We start from the raw sequence: 16936 nt of genomic DNA, 5'->3' as shown, positions 1-16936 counted from the left end.
TCTGAGCAACGCCTGTATATTGATACATCTCTATCTGAGCAGTGTGTGGAACAATTAGCCAGTTAGCTACATGAGACCATACAGGAGCGTTTCTTTCCCATAGCGGCCAAAAGCTCCATCTCATCTGCATTCAATCTCATCCTCCTCTTTTTCTATCTCTCCTTCTCTCTCGCTGTCGTAATACTAGCACATTCACGCACACACGCTCCTTCTTGGCCGCTTCTCTGTTTTTCTCTCACTGCGTCCCTCTCTCTTGCATACCTCTCTCACTCTCCATCCCAGCTCTCTTTGAATTTGTGTGTGTGTGTGTGTGTGTGTGTGTGGAGTTCGGCAGTGATGACGGTAGTTCAGTGATGTATAATTGTCCTTGCTCGTGTGTGTGGTTATATCTCTCTCTCTCTCTGTCTCTCTCTCTGTCTCTGTCTCTCTGTCTCTGTCTGTCTCACTCTCACACACATGTGGAGCAGTGAGTCCAGTCACAGTCAGCCTTACCCAGTAACACAAAAGGGAAGGCGTTCAGTCTAAATGTCGTTATTGCACCCAGCCTCTCTATTCAGACACCAGCATTAATCAGAACCTCTTTATTCTCAACACCTCGCAGGCCTTTACAGAGAATACATAAATACATGTGTAAGAATGGGCCCACCTTACATCTGCAGCAGCGGATGGTTCTTTGTCACACCGCGGGGTCGGTGCCTCTCTAGATGGATCTGAAGTCTACACGTCAGGTAATGTTGTGGTGCGTACATGGGGTAGAGTAATGGCAGGCAAACATCAGGCAAAATCAAAGATGCACTTCTGAAGTGCAGCAGCGCTTTCCATAAAGGCTTTTCACGTTCGTACTCCCAGTACCTCATGGGAAAGGTTAGAATCCAACAAATATCATTGTGGCTTTTTGAAGTTGTCTCATGTGAATGTATTTCAGCAGCAGTTGTCATCAGCATGCCTTCCCTGCAATCAGGATTTAATTGTAGACGGTTGTTTTGTCAGGGCCATTTCCATCGAAAAGGACCCATGAGCACCAACATTCATAGTTTATAGGAGCTTGTCATATGAAAGCTAAGAGTCTATATTTTGGGGAAATGAAGGCATAGATACATTTTTCAACCATTTTCCATCTTAACGTTTTGGCAAAAGTACTGTGTTTTGATTTCTAGTCAAACAGATGGAAAAGGGTCTTAGTAAACATCTACCAGATAAAGTCTTAAAAGGCGTCATAAATATACAGCAATGTTGAGGTAAAGAGTGCTGCCAACTAATATCAACACTTGTATTTCAAACCAAGTGTGTTAAAACAGTCTGTGTCTGGACAACCCCTCCCTCTCTCTCCTCTCTCCAGTTAATGTTACCTCTCCCAGCTCTTACTGACCTACCCATGACCCCCCCTTTCCATTTACTGTGACCAGCATCCTCACCCACTGAGCACTGACATTGTACGCTGAAAAGTAGTTGAAATTTGTTCAGTCCACCTTGGCCTTGATGTTAACGTCCACAGACTGACGGGACTGGAACAAATCTAAACCTCTCGTAGATGTACAGTATGGATAGTACAGTGATTAGAACACAGTACAATACAGCACTGAATACAGTCCAGTGCAGTGCAATGCAGTATAGTACAGTAGAATACAGTGTATTGTACTCTACTCTACTGAACTATACTCTACTTTACTGCATTGTACTGTACTGTGCTGTGATGTCCAAACTTGTGAAACATGAGGAGAATGACATTTATATCCATCATTATGCATTTCTGTGTAGTACAGATCAGGAACCCATGATGTATTTTTGTATTTAGTAAGGATCCCCATTAGTTCCTGCCAAGGCAGCAGCTACTCTTCCTGGGGTCCATTAGTCCCTGCCAAGGCAGCAGCTACTCTTCCTGGGGTCCATTAGTCCCTGCCAAGGCAGCAGCTACTCTTCCTGGGGTCCATTAGTCCCTGCCAAGGCAGCAGCTACTCTTCCTGGGGTCAATTAGTCCCTGCCAAGGCAGCAGCTACTCTTCCTGGGGTCCATTAGTTCCTGCCAAGGCAGCAGCTACTCTTCCTGTGGTCCATTAGTTCCTGCCAAGGCAGCAGCTACTCTTCCTGGGGTCCATTAGTTCCTGCCAAGGCAGCAGCTACTCTTCCTGGGGTCCATTAGTTCCTGCCAAGGCAGCAGCTACTCTTCCTGGGGTCCAAACACATTGAGGCACTTACATCCCACATTAAAACAAAAGATAAAACAGTACACCATATAACACTATTACACCACTACATATCTACTATACAAAATGTATAATAGCACCATACAACAATATTACAGAGTACGTGTGTGTAGAGTGCGCACTCTACTATTCATGTAAACCTCTCATGGCTTACAAAAACAAGTAGTGCTGAAGTTGATCTCCACTTTGAGTCATGAGAGATTGACATGCATATTATTCATGTTAGCTCTCCATGTACAATTAAGGGCCAGCTGTGCTGCCCTGTTCTGAGCCAATTGGAATTTTCTGAGGTCCCACTGGGTCACCTGACCACACGACTGAACAGTAGTCCAGGTGCGACAAAACTAGGGCCTGTAGGACCTGCCTTGTTGATAGTGTTGTTAAGAAGGCAGAGCAGCGCTTTATTATGGACAGACTTCTCATCTTAGCTACTGTTGTGTCAACATGTTTTGACCTTGACAGTTTACAATCCAGGGATACTCCAAGCAGTTTTGTCACCTTAACTTTCTCAATTTCCACATTATTCATTAGAAGATTTAGTTGAGGTTTAGTGAATGATTTGTCCCAAATACAATGTTTTTAGTTTTTGTAATATTTAGGACTTATTCCTTGCCACCCATTCTGAAACTAACTGCAGCTCTTTAAGTGTTGCAGTGGTTTTACTTGCTGTAGTAGCTGGCGTGAAGTTTGTTGAGTCATCTGTGTACATAGACACACTGGCTTTACTCTGAAGTGTAACAAAACAGCCCCCACAATCTTTTTATCATCATTTCTCTCAGCCAATCATCAGTCATTTGTGTAAGTGCTGTGCTTGTTGAATGTCCTTCCCTGTAAGCGTGCTGAAAGTCAGTTGTCAATTTGTTTACAGTAAATAGTATTGTATCTGGTCAAACACCATTTTTTCTAGAAGTTTACTAAGGGTTGGTAACAGACTGACTTTTGCTTCCCTCCAGGCCTGAGGGCACACTCTCTCTAGTAGGCTTAAATTGAAGATGTGGCAATATCGTCCACTATTATCCTCAGTAATTTTCCATCCAGATTGTCAGACTTGTCATTGTTGATGGACAACAATCATTTTTTCACCTCTTCCACACTCACTTTACGGAATTCAAAATGACAATGCTTGTCTTTAATCATTTTCTCAGTTATACTTGGATGTGAAGTGTTAGCGTTTGTTGCTGGCATGTCATACCTATGTTTGCTAATCTTCCCAAGGAAAAAGTTCTGAAAGTAATTGGCAATATCAGTGGGTTTTGTGATTTAATGAGCCATCTGAATGATGGAGCTGAGTTTGTCTTTATGTCCATAAATTCATTTACGGTGCTCCAAAGCTTTTTACTATCATTATTTTTTATCTTTGTTTCATAGTATAGTTTCTTATTTTTATTCAGTTTAGTCAAATCATTTCTCAATTTGCAGTACGTTTGCCAAATGGTTGCGCAGACAGATGTATGTGCCATTTCTTTTAGTGTCGTCTCTCTCAGCCATAACATTTTTCAATTCCTCATCAATCCACAGGGATTTAAGTTTTTACAGTCATTTTCCTAATGGGTGCATGTTTATTAGTAACTGGAATAAGCAATTTCATAAATGTGTCAAGTGCAGTGTCTGGTTGTTCCTCATTACACACCACATCCTCAACATATGAATCACTACAAAACGTATTGTATGACCTCTTATACACTATATTAGGTCCAGCCTTTGGAACTTTGGTTTTCCTAGATATGGCTAGTATATTGTGATCACTACATCCTATGGATTTGGATACTGCTTCAAAGCAAATTTCTGCAGCATTAGTAAAGATGTGATCAATACATGTGGATGATTTCATTCCTGTGCTGTTTGTAAATACACTGGTAGGTTGACTGATAACCTGAACCATGTTGCAGGCACTGGTTACAGTTTGAAGCTTTTTCTTGCGCGGGCAGCTTGATGAGAGCCGGTCAATATTTAAATCACCCAGAAAGTATACTTCTCTGTTGACATCGCATACATTATCAAGCATTTCACACATATTATCCAGATACTGACTGTTAGCAGTTGGTAGTGTATAGCAGCTTCCCACAAGAATGGACTTATGTGTTATTCCGTTACCGGGTGTAAATCTACTTCACTTACTAGAATTCAATAACCAAAAGAGGTTTGTTGAAATTCATGGTGGCGTGTCATATCTGACAGCCCGGTCTTTCTGCAGACATCTGTGAATCGTAATTCGGAGCACCTGTTTTTGTTTTAGGAAATCTTGGTTGAATAGAAACCCAAGATAGATTCTGTTAGCCCCTGCACAGTTCTTCCAATAAATGAGTTTCTGTAAAACTTTCAGTGGAAATTGTTTGAAGTCGTCCTTGTACATAGATGCGTATGGTTTGTTCAACTTTGAAATCATGGGTTTTTGTTTGACATACATTTGAAAGTGGGAAAAACGGAGTAAAAGTGTCATTCTGTTGTCCACTAACAACTGAACCTTTCAACTGAAGAACCATGCATTGCCGTTTTGGAAAATCTTAGTGATATGATATATTTCTCGATTGTATAGTGGATATGAATCATAAAATGTATTGATATTCCATACAGACTGTAAATAGACAACATGTACAAGACATGCCCATGTTAGTTGCCAACTCTGGACATTACAGTGAACTTATAGTAAGATACAACATCAATAATCATCTGTAAATGCAAAAAGCTACTGACATTTTCTCAGAGGAAGCCAAGCATCACAGCTTGCAGCTGAGTACAGGCATGGAATGGAATGACAATGGAGGCCTCTAGGTAGTGTAGTCACAGGAGGGTTAAAGCAGCCACTCAATTGGCCCCCCTAATGCCACTATTTAGTGGGGAAGCCACTAATCCTGCATGTCAGTATCAGTGTTATTGTGTCACTGTCACCTTGTGAGTCTATTATAGTAATCTCTCTTACTCTCCCTCTCAGCCACAGTCTTTCTCTCTCTCCCTCTCAGCCACAGTCTCTCTTTCTCTCTCAGCCTCTCTTTATCTCCCTCTCAGCCAGTCTCTCTCTCTTTCTCTCTCTCTCAGCCTCTCTTTCTCTCCCTCTCAGCCACAGTCTCTCTCTCTCTTTCTTTCTCTCTCTCTCAGCCTCTCTTTCTCTCTCTCAGCCTCTCTTTCTCTCCCTCTCAGCCATAGACTCTCTTTCTCTCTCTCTCAGCCTCTCTCCCTCTCAGCCACAGTCTCTCTCTTTCTCTCCCTCTCAGCCACAGTCTCTCTTTCTCTCTCCCAGCCTCTTTCTCTCCCTCTCAGCCACAGACTCTCTCTCTTTCCCTCCCTCTCAGCCACAGACTCTCTCTCTTTCTCTCCCTCTCAGCCACAGTCTCTCTCTCTTTCTCTCCCTCTCAGCCACAGTCTCTCTCTCTTTCTCTCCCTCTCAGCCACAGTCTCTCTCTTTCTCTCCCTCTCAGCCACAGACTCTCTCTCTTTCTCTCCCTCTCAGCCAGACTCTCTCTTTCTCTCCCTCTCAGCCACAGTCTCTCTCTTTCTCTCCCTCTCAGCCACAGTCTCTCTCTCTTTCTCTCCCTCTCAGCCACAGTCTCTCTCTTTCTCTCCCTCTCAGCCACAGTTTCTCTCTTTCTCTCCCTCTCAGCCACAGTCTCTCTCTTTCTCTCCCTCTCAGCCACAGTCTCTCTCTCTCTCTCTCCCTCAGCCAGTGTCTCTCTCTCTCTCTCTCCCTCTCAGCCAGTGTCTCTCTCTCTCTCTCTCCCTCTCAGCCAGTGTCTCTCTCTTTCTCTCCCTCTCAGCCAGTCTCTCTCTTTCTCTCCCCCTCTCAGCCAGTGTCTCTCTCTCTCTCTCTCTCTCTCTCTCTCTCTCTTTTTCTCTCCCTCTCAGCCATAGTCTCTCTCTTTTTCTCTCTTTCTCTTTCTCTCTCCCTCTCAGCCACAGTCTCTCTCTCTCTTTCTCTCTCCCTCTCAGCCACAGTCTCTCTCTCTCTTTCTCTCCCTCTCTCAGCCACAGTCTTTCTCTCTCTCCCTCTCTCAGCCACAGTCTTTCTCTCTCTCCCTCTCTCAGCCACAGTCTCTCTCTCTCAGCCACTCTCTCTCGCCCTCTCTCAGCCACTCTTTCTCTCTCTCAGCCACTCTCTCTCGCCCTCTCTCAGCCACTCTTTCTCTCTCTCAGCCACTCTCTCTCGCCCTCTCTCAGCCACTCTCTCTCGCCCTCTCTCAGCCACTCTCTCTCGCCCTCTCTCAGCCACTCTCTCGCTCTCTCTCTCTCAACCACTCTCTCTCTCAGCCACACTCTCTCTTTCTCTCCCTCTCAGCCACAGACTCTCTCTTTCTCTCCCTCTCAGCCACAGTCTCTCTCTTTCTCTCCCTCTCAGCCACAGTCTCTCTCTTTCTCATCCTCTCAGCCACAGTCTCTCTCTTTCTCTCCCTCTCAGCCACAGTTTCTCTCCCTCTCAGCCACAGACTCTCTCTCTTTCCCTCCCTCTCAGCCACAGTCTCTCTCTCTTTCTCTCCCTCTCAGCCACAGTCTCTCTCTCTTTCTCTCCCTCTCAGCCACAGTCTCTCTCTCTCTTTCTCTCCCTCTCAGCCACAGTCTCTCTCTTTCTCTCCCTCTCAGCCACAGACTCTCTCTTTCTCTCCCTCTCAGCCACAGTCTCTCTCTTTCTCTCCCTCTCAGCCACAGTCTCTCTCTTTCTCTCCCTCTCAGCCACAGTCTCTCTCTTTCTCTCCCTCTCAGCCACAGTTTCTCTCTTTCTCTCCCTCTCAGCCACAGTCTCTCTCTTTCTCTCCCTCTCAGCCACAGTCTCTCTCTCTCTCTCTCCCTCTCAGCCAGTGTCTCTCTCTCTCTCTCCCTCTCAGCCAGTGTCTCTCTCTCTCTCTCTCTCCCTCTCAGCCAGTGTCTCTCTCTTTCTCTCCCTCTCAGCCAGTCTCTCTCTTTCTCTCCCTCTCAGCCACAGTCTCTCTCTTTCTCTCCCTCTCAGCCACAGTCTCTCTCTTTCTCTCCCTCTCAGCCACAGTTTCTCTCTTTCTCTCCCTCTCAGCCACAGTCTCTCTCTTTCTCTCCCTCTCAGCCACAGTCTCTCTCTCTCTCTCTCCCTCTCAGCCAGTGTCTCTCTCTCTCTCTCCCTCTCAGCCAGTGTCTCTCTCTCTCTCTCTCCCTCTCAGCCAGTGTCTCTCTCTTTCTCTCCCTCTCAGCCAGTCTCTCTCTTTCTCTCCCCCTCTCAGCCAGTGTCTCTCTCTCTCTCTCTCTCTCTCTCTCTCTCTCTCTTTTTCTCTCCCTCTCAGCCATAGTCTCTCTCTTTTTCTCTCTTTCTCTTTCTCTCTCCCTCTCAGCCACAGTCTCTCTCTCTCTTTCTCTCCCTCTCAGCCACAGTCTCTCTCTCTCTTTCTCTCCCTCTCTCAGCCACAGTCTTTCTCTCTCTCCCTCTCTCAGCCACAGTCTTTCTCTCTCTCCCTCTCTCAGCCACAGTCTCTCTCTCTCAGCCACTCTCTCTCGCCCTCTCTCAGCCACTCTTTCTCTCTCTCAGCCACTCTCTCTCGCCCTCTCTCAGCCACTCTTTCTCTCTCTCAGCCACTCTCTCTCGCCCTCTCTCAGCCACTCTCTCTCGCCCTCTCTCAGCCACTCTCTCTCGCCCTCTCTCAGCCACTCTCTCGCTCTCTCTCTCTCAACCACTCTCTCTCTCTCAGCCACACTCTCTCTCTCTCTCGCCCTCTCTCAGCCACTCTCACCCTCTCTCAGCCACTCTCGCCCTCTCTCAGCCACTCTCGCCCTCTCTCAGCCACTCTCGCCCTCTCTCAGCCACTCTCTCTCTCTCTCTCAGCCACTCTCTCTCAGCCACACTCTCTCTCTCAGCCACACTCTCTCTCTCAGCCACACTCTCTCTCTCTTTAGAGGAGAAACCCAGGATGTGTGTCTAATTTGACAACTCTTCCTTGGGGAAATATTTATACATACATTCACACACATACATCATACAGCTGTGTGCATGTCTCTGTGTGTGTGTGAGCTTCTCCCATGTGAGAGCCCATCTTTGTCTCTGTAGGCGAGATCACTTCGCTCCAGCATTATTCAATTGGGCCCCGTTAACCAAGAGGACCTGTCACAATGGTTATCTGTCTGAGAGTGACACACACACACTCACACACTCTACACTGGCTGCAGGCTGCCCATGTAGTTTCCATTCAATGCAATCATACCCACTGGAGCCTCGCTGAGACAATTACCCAGGTTTATGCACACGAGGAAACGCTATCGCCCAATGTCGCCGCCAACTGCAATAGCAGAAGGGACAAACTTGAACTGCAAAACACCTAGTCAACACCCAATAACCACATACACACACACACACACACACACACACACTCAAAGCCCCTTTGTGTATGAACACAGCTGGGGAGATACTGTATTACACAATCCCTCTGCTCCCTGTCAACAAAAAAAGAAAAAAAAGATTGATTTCCAGCCAGTGGACGGGGTTGATAATGTACTGTATGTACCCTGTGATGGCTCTATCTCTGTTCTGTGTGACTGCTTTAAAGGTTGTCTTTATTGTACTGTAGCGCCGTCGTTCAGCTTTTCTCTTATGGGTCTCATTCACACATTCAGCTCTTCTCTGTCTCAAACCCACACACAGGATTCTCTCTTTCTCTCTCTATTACAGGATTCACCCATGCTTGCCTCCCTCTCTTCTCTCCCATTTCTACTGTGTAGTCTGTGGAGTATAGAGATGGAGACCCAGTCCTAGCCTTCCTAATGGGCGAGCTGCTTCCACAGACCAGCGAGGGTGGGTGGGAGACCAGCTGGCTCTTGTAGCCGAGGGAGATGGGTGGAGGCTGGGTGACTTCTCCCTGGTGTAGAGGGGTTGTGTGTGTGTGGTGTGTGTGTGTGTGTCCAGGTCATGCTGGTAAGAGAGGGATTATGGTGGATTAGGGAGCAGGGGATTTTAGCATGTTTTGGAGCTCAGTTCAGACCCCTCTGTAGGGTGTGTAACAGGTGTGTGCTGTCATTCATTCAGTGAGTGAGTGGACAAACAACATGGATCAGCACCCAGTTTAATCACAGATCTCTTGTTTTAATGTGTTTACAGTATTCTAGATGGCTGTGTGTGCTTTGATTAGCTTCAATCGGTCTGTTACTAGTTGCCATTGAGAATAAACATGCACATGAAGAGACCTGAACGTTCAATAAGATCAGCTGCCAGTGTGACAGATGTGTGAGCAACTCAGTGAAAGGAGAGAGAGAGAGAAGAGGAGGTGAGGTGTGGAGAAGGGAAGAATCTTTTGATGATAAAGGTGAGAAGAATATAGGGGAGAAGAAGGATTCCAACAGAGAGAGAAATGGAGGAAGAGAGGATACAGATGAAGGAAGGAAGGAAAATGTATGAGAATGATTTGTGCTTTACCGAACAATGCCTGGCTGTTATGTCTCTGACAATAGTAATTGAAACGGGTGTGATACCGAGCGAACACTCTGAGTCCATGATTTTGTGAATAATCGGCCAACCATCAAGCAGAACCAGAACTATCCCGTTTGTAATTGCGAATCACACATGAAAGGGAGTGTGTGTGTGTGTGTGTGTGTGTGTGTAGCATTGTTGTTTTATCAGTGTTTTTAGTGCTTTTCAGTGAAGTGTCAGATGGTGATGTCTTGGAGTCATCAGCAAATGGAGGCTTCTAAATGTCTCTAGTGCTATAGCACTACACACACACACACACACACACACACACTAATAAGATGTGTTGAATATTACTAAGGTTATATTAATGGGGTGGCAGGTAGCCTAGTGGTTAGAGCGTTGGATTAGTAACCGGAAGGTTGCGAGATCGAATCCCCGAGCCGACAAGGTAAAAATCTGTCGTTCTGCCCCTGAACAAGGTAGTTAACCCACTGTTCCCCGGTAGGCCGTCATTGTAAGTAAGAATTTGTTCTTAACTGACTTGCCTAGTTAAATAAAGGTTAAATAAAAAGAATGTTTTACTGAAATTGTACACTTTCCAAAATGATGTCATGCTTGATATGCCATATTTCACCCCCATTAGCATAGTGAAATAGGAGGACAGAAAGGAGGGAGGAGACGACGAGAACGAGGAAAGGAAGTATGAATGAATTCATAACCAGCACCATGTCCCAAAGGCAGGAGAGACAAGAGCAGGATGAGGAGAGGCGGGGAACGGAAGAATAGAATAATAGTGGAGAGGAAGAGGTTAGAGAGGAAGAGGGAGGACGTGTTCCCTGTCTCCCCTCGTTCCTTCATTGCTGATTGGCACAGCAGCATGCACCATTAGCCAGTTTATGAATGAAAGCAAACCAGATATGAAATTTGATTTCCTACTGAGCTAACAAGAAGAACGCAGCAGGAAAACGAGGTGAGGGTGGGAAATGGAGAGAAAGAGGGGAACAGGGAAGAAGGGAGCCGATATATGGAGGAGAGAACATGGTGAGAATAAACATGAACTGTGGAGAAAGGGAGAGAGGGAACTGGGACAAAGGATACGGAGGAGATCAAGCATATTAAAGAGCAAATTGAACATGAAACAATAAGTAAAGGACAACAAGAGGGAGGGATAGATAAAGAGAGGGGGAGACGGTGAGGGAGAGAGCGATAGAGTGATAGCTGAGGGGCTGTGAAGTGTGATGGTGATATAGTGAGTGAGTGGTTTGGAGGGTTTCAGATGAGCTGGACAGAGAACAGTGAGATTCATGGAGCCGAGTCTGCATTAATGATCTCTGCTTCATAAATCTCTCTCTCATGGAAACCTTGTTAACTTGTTTTGCTGTTTCATGTCTGTGTTTAGTATCTGCACTTGTGTTGAACGGTCTTACACAATTGCTAATTGATTAATCAAATATTTTCTCTTTCTCCATTTCTCTCTCCTAGCGGGGCGTTCTCTGAGGTGGTGTTGGCCCAGGAGAGGTCTACGGGGAAGATGTTTGCTGTGAAGTGTATCCCCAAGAAAGCCCTGAAGGGGAAAGAGAGCAGCATCGAGAACGAGATCACCGTGCTCCGCAAGTAAGTCTCCCACCTACCTTCTCCTCCCTAACACCTGTTACCCTGGCGACCGAACGGATAACACCGCCGCCCCTCACCATCACGCTCGCTTCCATCCCACTACTCCCCATTCACTGTTATCTTTAGGTCACGATCCACAGTCTCACACTGGCAGAAGAGGAGATCCGGGTAGGTAGCGACGATAGAAAATGTCCTCTGTCTCCTATTTCCTTTCTTAGTGACCTTGTCTCCTAAGCGCTGATACTGTACTGAATGTTCATTCTAATCTTTTCTCCCAGTGAGGAACACGCATGTATTTTACATGTATTATTCATACATATTGTCAGGTAGCTGAGTAGAGATCTGTATGAACACACACACACACACCAGGGGATAAAACCAAAGATATGCATCTCTACGTCACTAGATAATACAGTAATCCCTCTCCACAGCTTGGACGTGTGTGTGTGTGTGTGTGTGTGGTCAGATATCACCTTGGATCTGGCTCAGTAGTTCCACAAGGACTCACTCTCTCACACACTCACTCAGTCACTCACTGTCCAGAAGTAAGCGGCTACAGTATGTGTTGGTGTTATTATTGCAGTATACCATGTGTGTTCCCTAGGGACAGGAGAGACACCACTGGCCCTGGCAATATTTATGGGGGATAGGTGTTGTCACGGTGATCCAGTCAGTGGGGGGGGGGGGGGGGGGGGGGGGGTGTTACCTAGCCTCTGACGCCTTCCATGTTAGACCTTCGGCTTTCTGCCACTCTCAGCATCTCCTGGCAACCAGCTGATTGACAGGCTAATATGGCCTGCAGAGGTCACAAGACACACCTCCTCAGGGTCAATGCTTCATACCCAAACATTGTCATTCACATGTACATTATATATACAAAATATGTGGACGCCCTTCAAATTAGTGCATTCGGCTATTTCAGCCACACCCGTTGCTGACAGGTGTATAAAATCGAGCACACAGCCATGCGATCTCCATAGACAAACATTGGCAGTAGAATGGCCTTACTGAAGAGCTCAGTGGCTTTGAACGTGGCACTGTCATAGGATGCCACCTTTCCAAAAAGTCAGTTCGTCAAATTTCTGCCCTGCTAGAGATACCCAGGTCAACTGTAAGTGATGTTATTGTGAAGTGGAAACTTCTAGGAGCAACAACGTCTCAGCCGCAAAGTGGTAGGCCACACAAGCTCACAGAATGGGACCGCCGAGTGCTGAAGTGTGTAGCGTGTAAAAATCGTGTGTCCTCAGTTGCAACACTCACTAGAGTTCCAAACTCCCTCTGGACGCAACGTCAGCACAACAACTGTTTGTTGGGAGCTTCATGAAATGGGTTTCCTTGGCCGAGCAGCCACACACAAGCCTAACATCACCATTTGCAATGCCAAGCGTCGGCTGGAGTAGTGTAAAGCTCGCCACCATTAGACTCTGGAGCAGTGGAAACACGTTCTCTGGAGTGACGAATCAGGCTTCACCATCTGGCAGTCCGATGGACTAATCTGAGATTGGTGGATTGCCAGGAGACCTGCCCCAACGCATAGTGCCAACTGTAAAGTTTGGTGGAGGAGGAATAATGGTCTGGGGCTGTTTTTCATGGTTAGTTCCAGTGAAGGGAAATCTTAATGCTACAGCATACAATGACATTCTAGACGATTCTGTGCTTCCAACTTTGTGGCAACGGTTTTTGGAAGGCCCTTTCCTGTTTCAGCATGACAATGCCCCCGTGCACAAAGAGGTCCATACAGAAATGGTTTGTCGAGATTGATGTGGAAGAACTTGACTGGCCTGCACAGAGCCCTGACCTTAACCCCATCGAACACCTTTGGGATGAATTGGAACGCCTAATGCGAGCCAGGCCTAATCGCCCAACATCAGTGCCCGACCTCACTAATGCTCTTGTGGCTGAATGGAAGCAATATTCCAACATCTCGTGGAAAGGCTTCCCAGAAGAGTGGAGGCTGTTATAGCAGCAAAGGGGGGACCAACTCCATATTAATGCCCATGATTTTGGAAGGAAATGTTTGACGAGCAGGTGTCTACATACATTTGGATATGTAGTATATATGTATACACTTCAAGCGGTCACGTGTGAACACACATTCAGAAACACACGCTCGTCAAAAATAGAGAACTGGCGCACACACACACATTCACAAAGAAATGATCAGGTTCTCTTTCTCCCTCTCTTGCTCTGTGAAGTTAGGGTATAGTGTCGTGCCACAGTCTCTGCCCACTCTGTCGCCTACTAGTTTATTTGGATCCTGCAGCTCGACAGGGATTCACACACGCACGCGCGCACACACACACACGGCCCTCTCTAAGAGACAGAGAATCAGTTGTCAAATAATAAGGCATTAACTGTGGAAGGATTTGTCATGTAATGACTAGAGATCAGGAATCCTCTATCCCCACTCTGAGGTTCCCATCTGCTTTACCCTTCCATGATCCCAGGGAGAGTTTAAACACACATCATTCTATCTGGTGTTCTCATGTCAGCCATCTCTCCTCAGACTGTTTATGACTCATATCTCTACGCTCCGCCGCTCGCTACGAGCTCAGAGATCACACACTCCTAATGCATGTACTGAACTCCCCACCTGCTCACGCTTCCTGTGTGTGTAGAGTATTATCCCTCCCCTTGCAATAACATCATCGGCAAATGGGTCACGAGGCACGAAGACACGCACACAGACCACCACCACTGCAGCACAAGCATGTCCCATGTGTACACGTCATACACTTTAACCATGGAGCAGTTACTATGGCGAGGCCTGAGTATGGTGTTGACCGTGTCAATAGAGACGGAAAGGGTTAGGATAAGGCTTGGGCTTATGTTCAGGTTTAGTAAGTGTTTGAGATGACTCTAGAGCTGAGGTAAAGGTGGTGTAGATGGGGGTTGAGACAGTCTGGGATCTGGTTATAGTTATACATGACTAATAGACCTACATTGTCTGTGTTTTCTGTCCCTCCAGAATCAAGCATGAGAACATAGTAGCTTTGGAAGACATCTATGAGAGTTCCAACCACCTCTACCTGATCATGCAGCTGTAAGTTCTCTCTGTCTCTCTCTTCTCCATTCAACCACCTCTACCTGATCATGCAGCTGTAAGTTCTCTCTCTCTCTCCTTGTCTCTCTCTCTCTCTCCTTGTCCCTCTCTCTGTCGCTCTCTGTCTGTCGCTCTCTGTCTGTCTGTCTCTGTCTCTCTCGCTGTCTCTCTCCTTGTCTCTCCTTCTGTGTCTCTCTTTGACTGTCTCTGTCTCACTCAGCACCCAGGAATGGGACAGGGGTGACGGTTTTAGCTTACACACACACACACACACACACACACACACACACTTTATAAGCCCTCATTACTCCAATTAGACTTCCATTAAGACGGTCTACAGGAGAGGGAATGGGACCTGGCTCGTAGGGCTCAGCTAACGTTTACATAACGTTAGTTTAACGTTACAGCAAGGCTAACGTGCCACTATGCTCTCCTGGCCGCATTAATCAGCTGGAGTTATATCAGTCTGTAGAGGAGGGCGTGTGAGTTATGGATTAAAGTGTGTTGTCAGTTATGTAAGTGTGTGTGTGTGTGCAGGAAAGTAGAGCAGTTCTTAACTTTGATCATTTCATTTTGTTTATTGCTGAGTCACGGCACACTTAATGTTATTAGTTTCAGTGCTAACAGGCTGTCGAATTGAGAACAGATGAGAAAAACGGCCACCCTTCTGAGCCGTCTTTCACTTCACTCTTCTTCCAGTCTTCTGCCTCTCTCACCCTTCCCTTGTCTGTCTCTCTTCTCCTTTCTTCCTTCTCACCCCTGTTGTCCTCCTCCCTCACACCTCATCTGTCCTCCCTCACCTCTCAGCCCTCCTCTTACCTTTTCCCCTTACCTCTCCTCTCACCTGTCTCCTCTGCAGCAAGGCATCTTCTCATATCAGGCTCTGTTACCATGGATGCAGAGGTGAAAGGTCACCTCACTCCACTTAAGACAGGGCTTAACTTGGTAGAAGCAGGAATAACACCTCAGCAGGTAGGAATCTCAGTACTCATCTGAGATTTGAGCCGGTACACATCTGAGTCCATGTATCAAGCATCACCTCCAAGTATTTATTTATTTTACCTTTATTTAACTAGGCAAGTCAGTTCAGAACAAATTCTTATTTACAATGACGGCCTACCCCAGCCAAACCCGGATGATGCTGGGCCAATTGTGCGCCGCCCTATGGGACTCCCAATCACAGCCGGATGTGATACAGCCTGGATATGAATCATCCTCAGAGGTTGACAGGTGTGGTCTAATTGAATTTTTGTCTGAGTTTGACACATCTGGTCTGATATGCAGTACATGTGCTCTGAGTTTGATTTAACTTTGCTCTGAGTTTAACACATCAGGTCTGATATACCTGTACTCTGAGTTGGACAGATCGGGTTTGATTTAATGGCGTCTGTGCTCGGAGTTTGACAAGTCATGTCTGATCTAGCTGTGATTAGTTAGTTGGGTCTGGTGTGATGCTTCCATCTCTGGTTGGATGAAGAGCTGCTGTCAACAGTGATCTACAACCATGTCATCAGGGAGAGATGGAGATGGAGAGATGGAGATGGGGAGATGGAGAGATGGAGATGGAGAGATGGATGGAAAGCTATGCGAGGCAGATGGAAGTGTGATGAGAGGGAAGAAGAGAGAGAGCGAGAGGGAAGAAGAGAGAGAGAGAGAGGGAAGAAGAGAGAGAGAGAGGGGGAAGAAGAGAGAGAATGAGATTGGATTCAGAATCTACTCAGTGGAACAATGTAACAAGGAGATTGCTTTAGGATGAATTTGGTATATGAGTGAAAGCCAAAACGGCGCAATTGAAGCCAAGAACAAGAGGAAGGGAATTGAAGGGGGAGACAAAGAGAAAACAAGCAGGAAGAAGACAGAGAGCGGAAAAAACGAATCTAAAACGTATCTGGAGTAGAGCAAAGCTGGAACCTTTTGGACTCAGTCAGTGGCTATTTAATGATGGATGAAAAGGGTTGTAAAAGTGTGTGGTGTTTTACAGAAAATACAAACATGGCTGTTGGTTTTTCTCTTTTCTCTCCAACAACACTGAAACCATGTGAGTTAACAAATCCAACAGTTGTACAGTCAGATCTGTTCTACGGAAGCAGCAGGCTCAGCCACAGGCTTGTGAGTTACTGTTAAAACACCTTCACACCACTACCTTACTGTAGGAAACACTACAGCAGGAGTCAGCAACACCTTCACACCACTACCTTACTGTAGGAAACACTACAGCAGGAGTCAGCAACACCTTCACACCACTACCTTACTGTAGGAAACACTACAGCAGGAGTCAGCAACACCTTCACACCACTACCTTACTGTAGGAAACACTACAGCAGGGGTCAGCAACACCTTCACACCACTACCTTACTGTAGGAAACACTACAGCAGGAGTCAGCAACACCTTCACACCACTACCTTACTGTAGGAAACACTACAGCAGGAGTCAGCAACACCTTCACACCACTACCTTACTGTAGGAAACACTACAGCAGGGGTCAGCAACACCTTCACACCACTACCTTATTGTAGGAAACACTACAGCAGGAGTCAGCAACACCTTCACACCACTACCTTACTGTAGGAAACACTACAGCAGGAGTCAGCAACACCTTCACACCACTACCTTACTGTAGGAAACACTACAGCAGGAGTCAGCAACACCTTCACACCACTACCTTACTGTAGGAAACACTACAGCAGGGGTCAGCAACACCTTCACACCACTACCTTACTGTAG

The 16936-nt window shown here is 46.4% G+C and overlaps 1 protein-coding gene across 1 annotated transcript in view; it reads left to right on the top strand.

Moving 5' to 3' along the window:
- The window catches only part of LOC115198838 (calcium/calmodulin-dependent protein kinase type 1D), a 57085-nt gene that overhangs the window by 24735 nt on the left and 15414 nt on the right, over positions 1-16936 (top strand). The window contains exons 2-3 of the mRNA XM_029761167.1: positions 11037-11168; positions 14137-14211. Of these exons, the coding sequence (XP_029617027.1) occupies positions 11037-11168; positions 14137-14211 (207 nt within the window). The remainder of the gene's footprint in view (positions 1-11036; positions 11169-14136; positions 14212-16936) is intronic.

Source organism: Salmo trutta, chromosome 8 (assembly GCF_901001165.1).
Source record: "Salmo trutta chromosome 8, fSalTru1.1, whole genome shotgun sequence".
Classification (NCBI taxonomy): domain Eukaryota; kingdom Metazoa; phylum Chordata; class Actinopteri; order Salmoniformes; family Salmonidae; genus Salmo; species Salmo trutta.
Note: the sequence above shows the minus strand (reverse complement) of the source record. Positions and strands in the feature narration are given on the sequence as shown.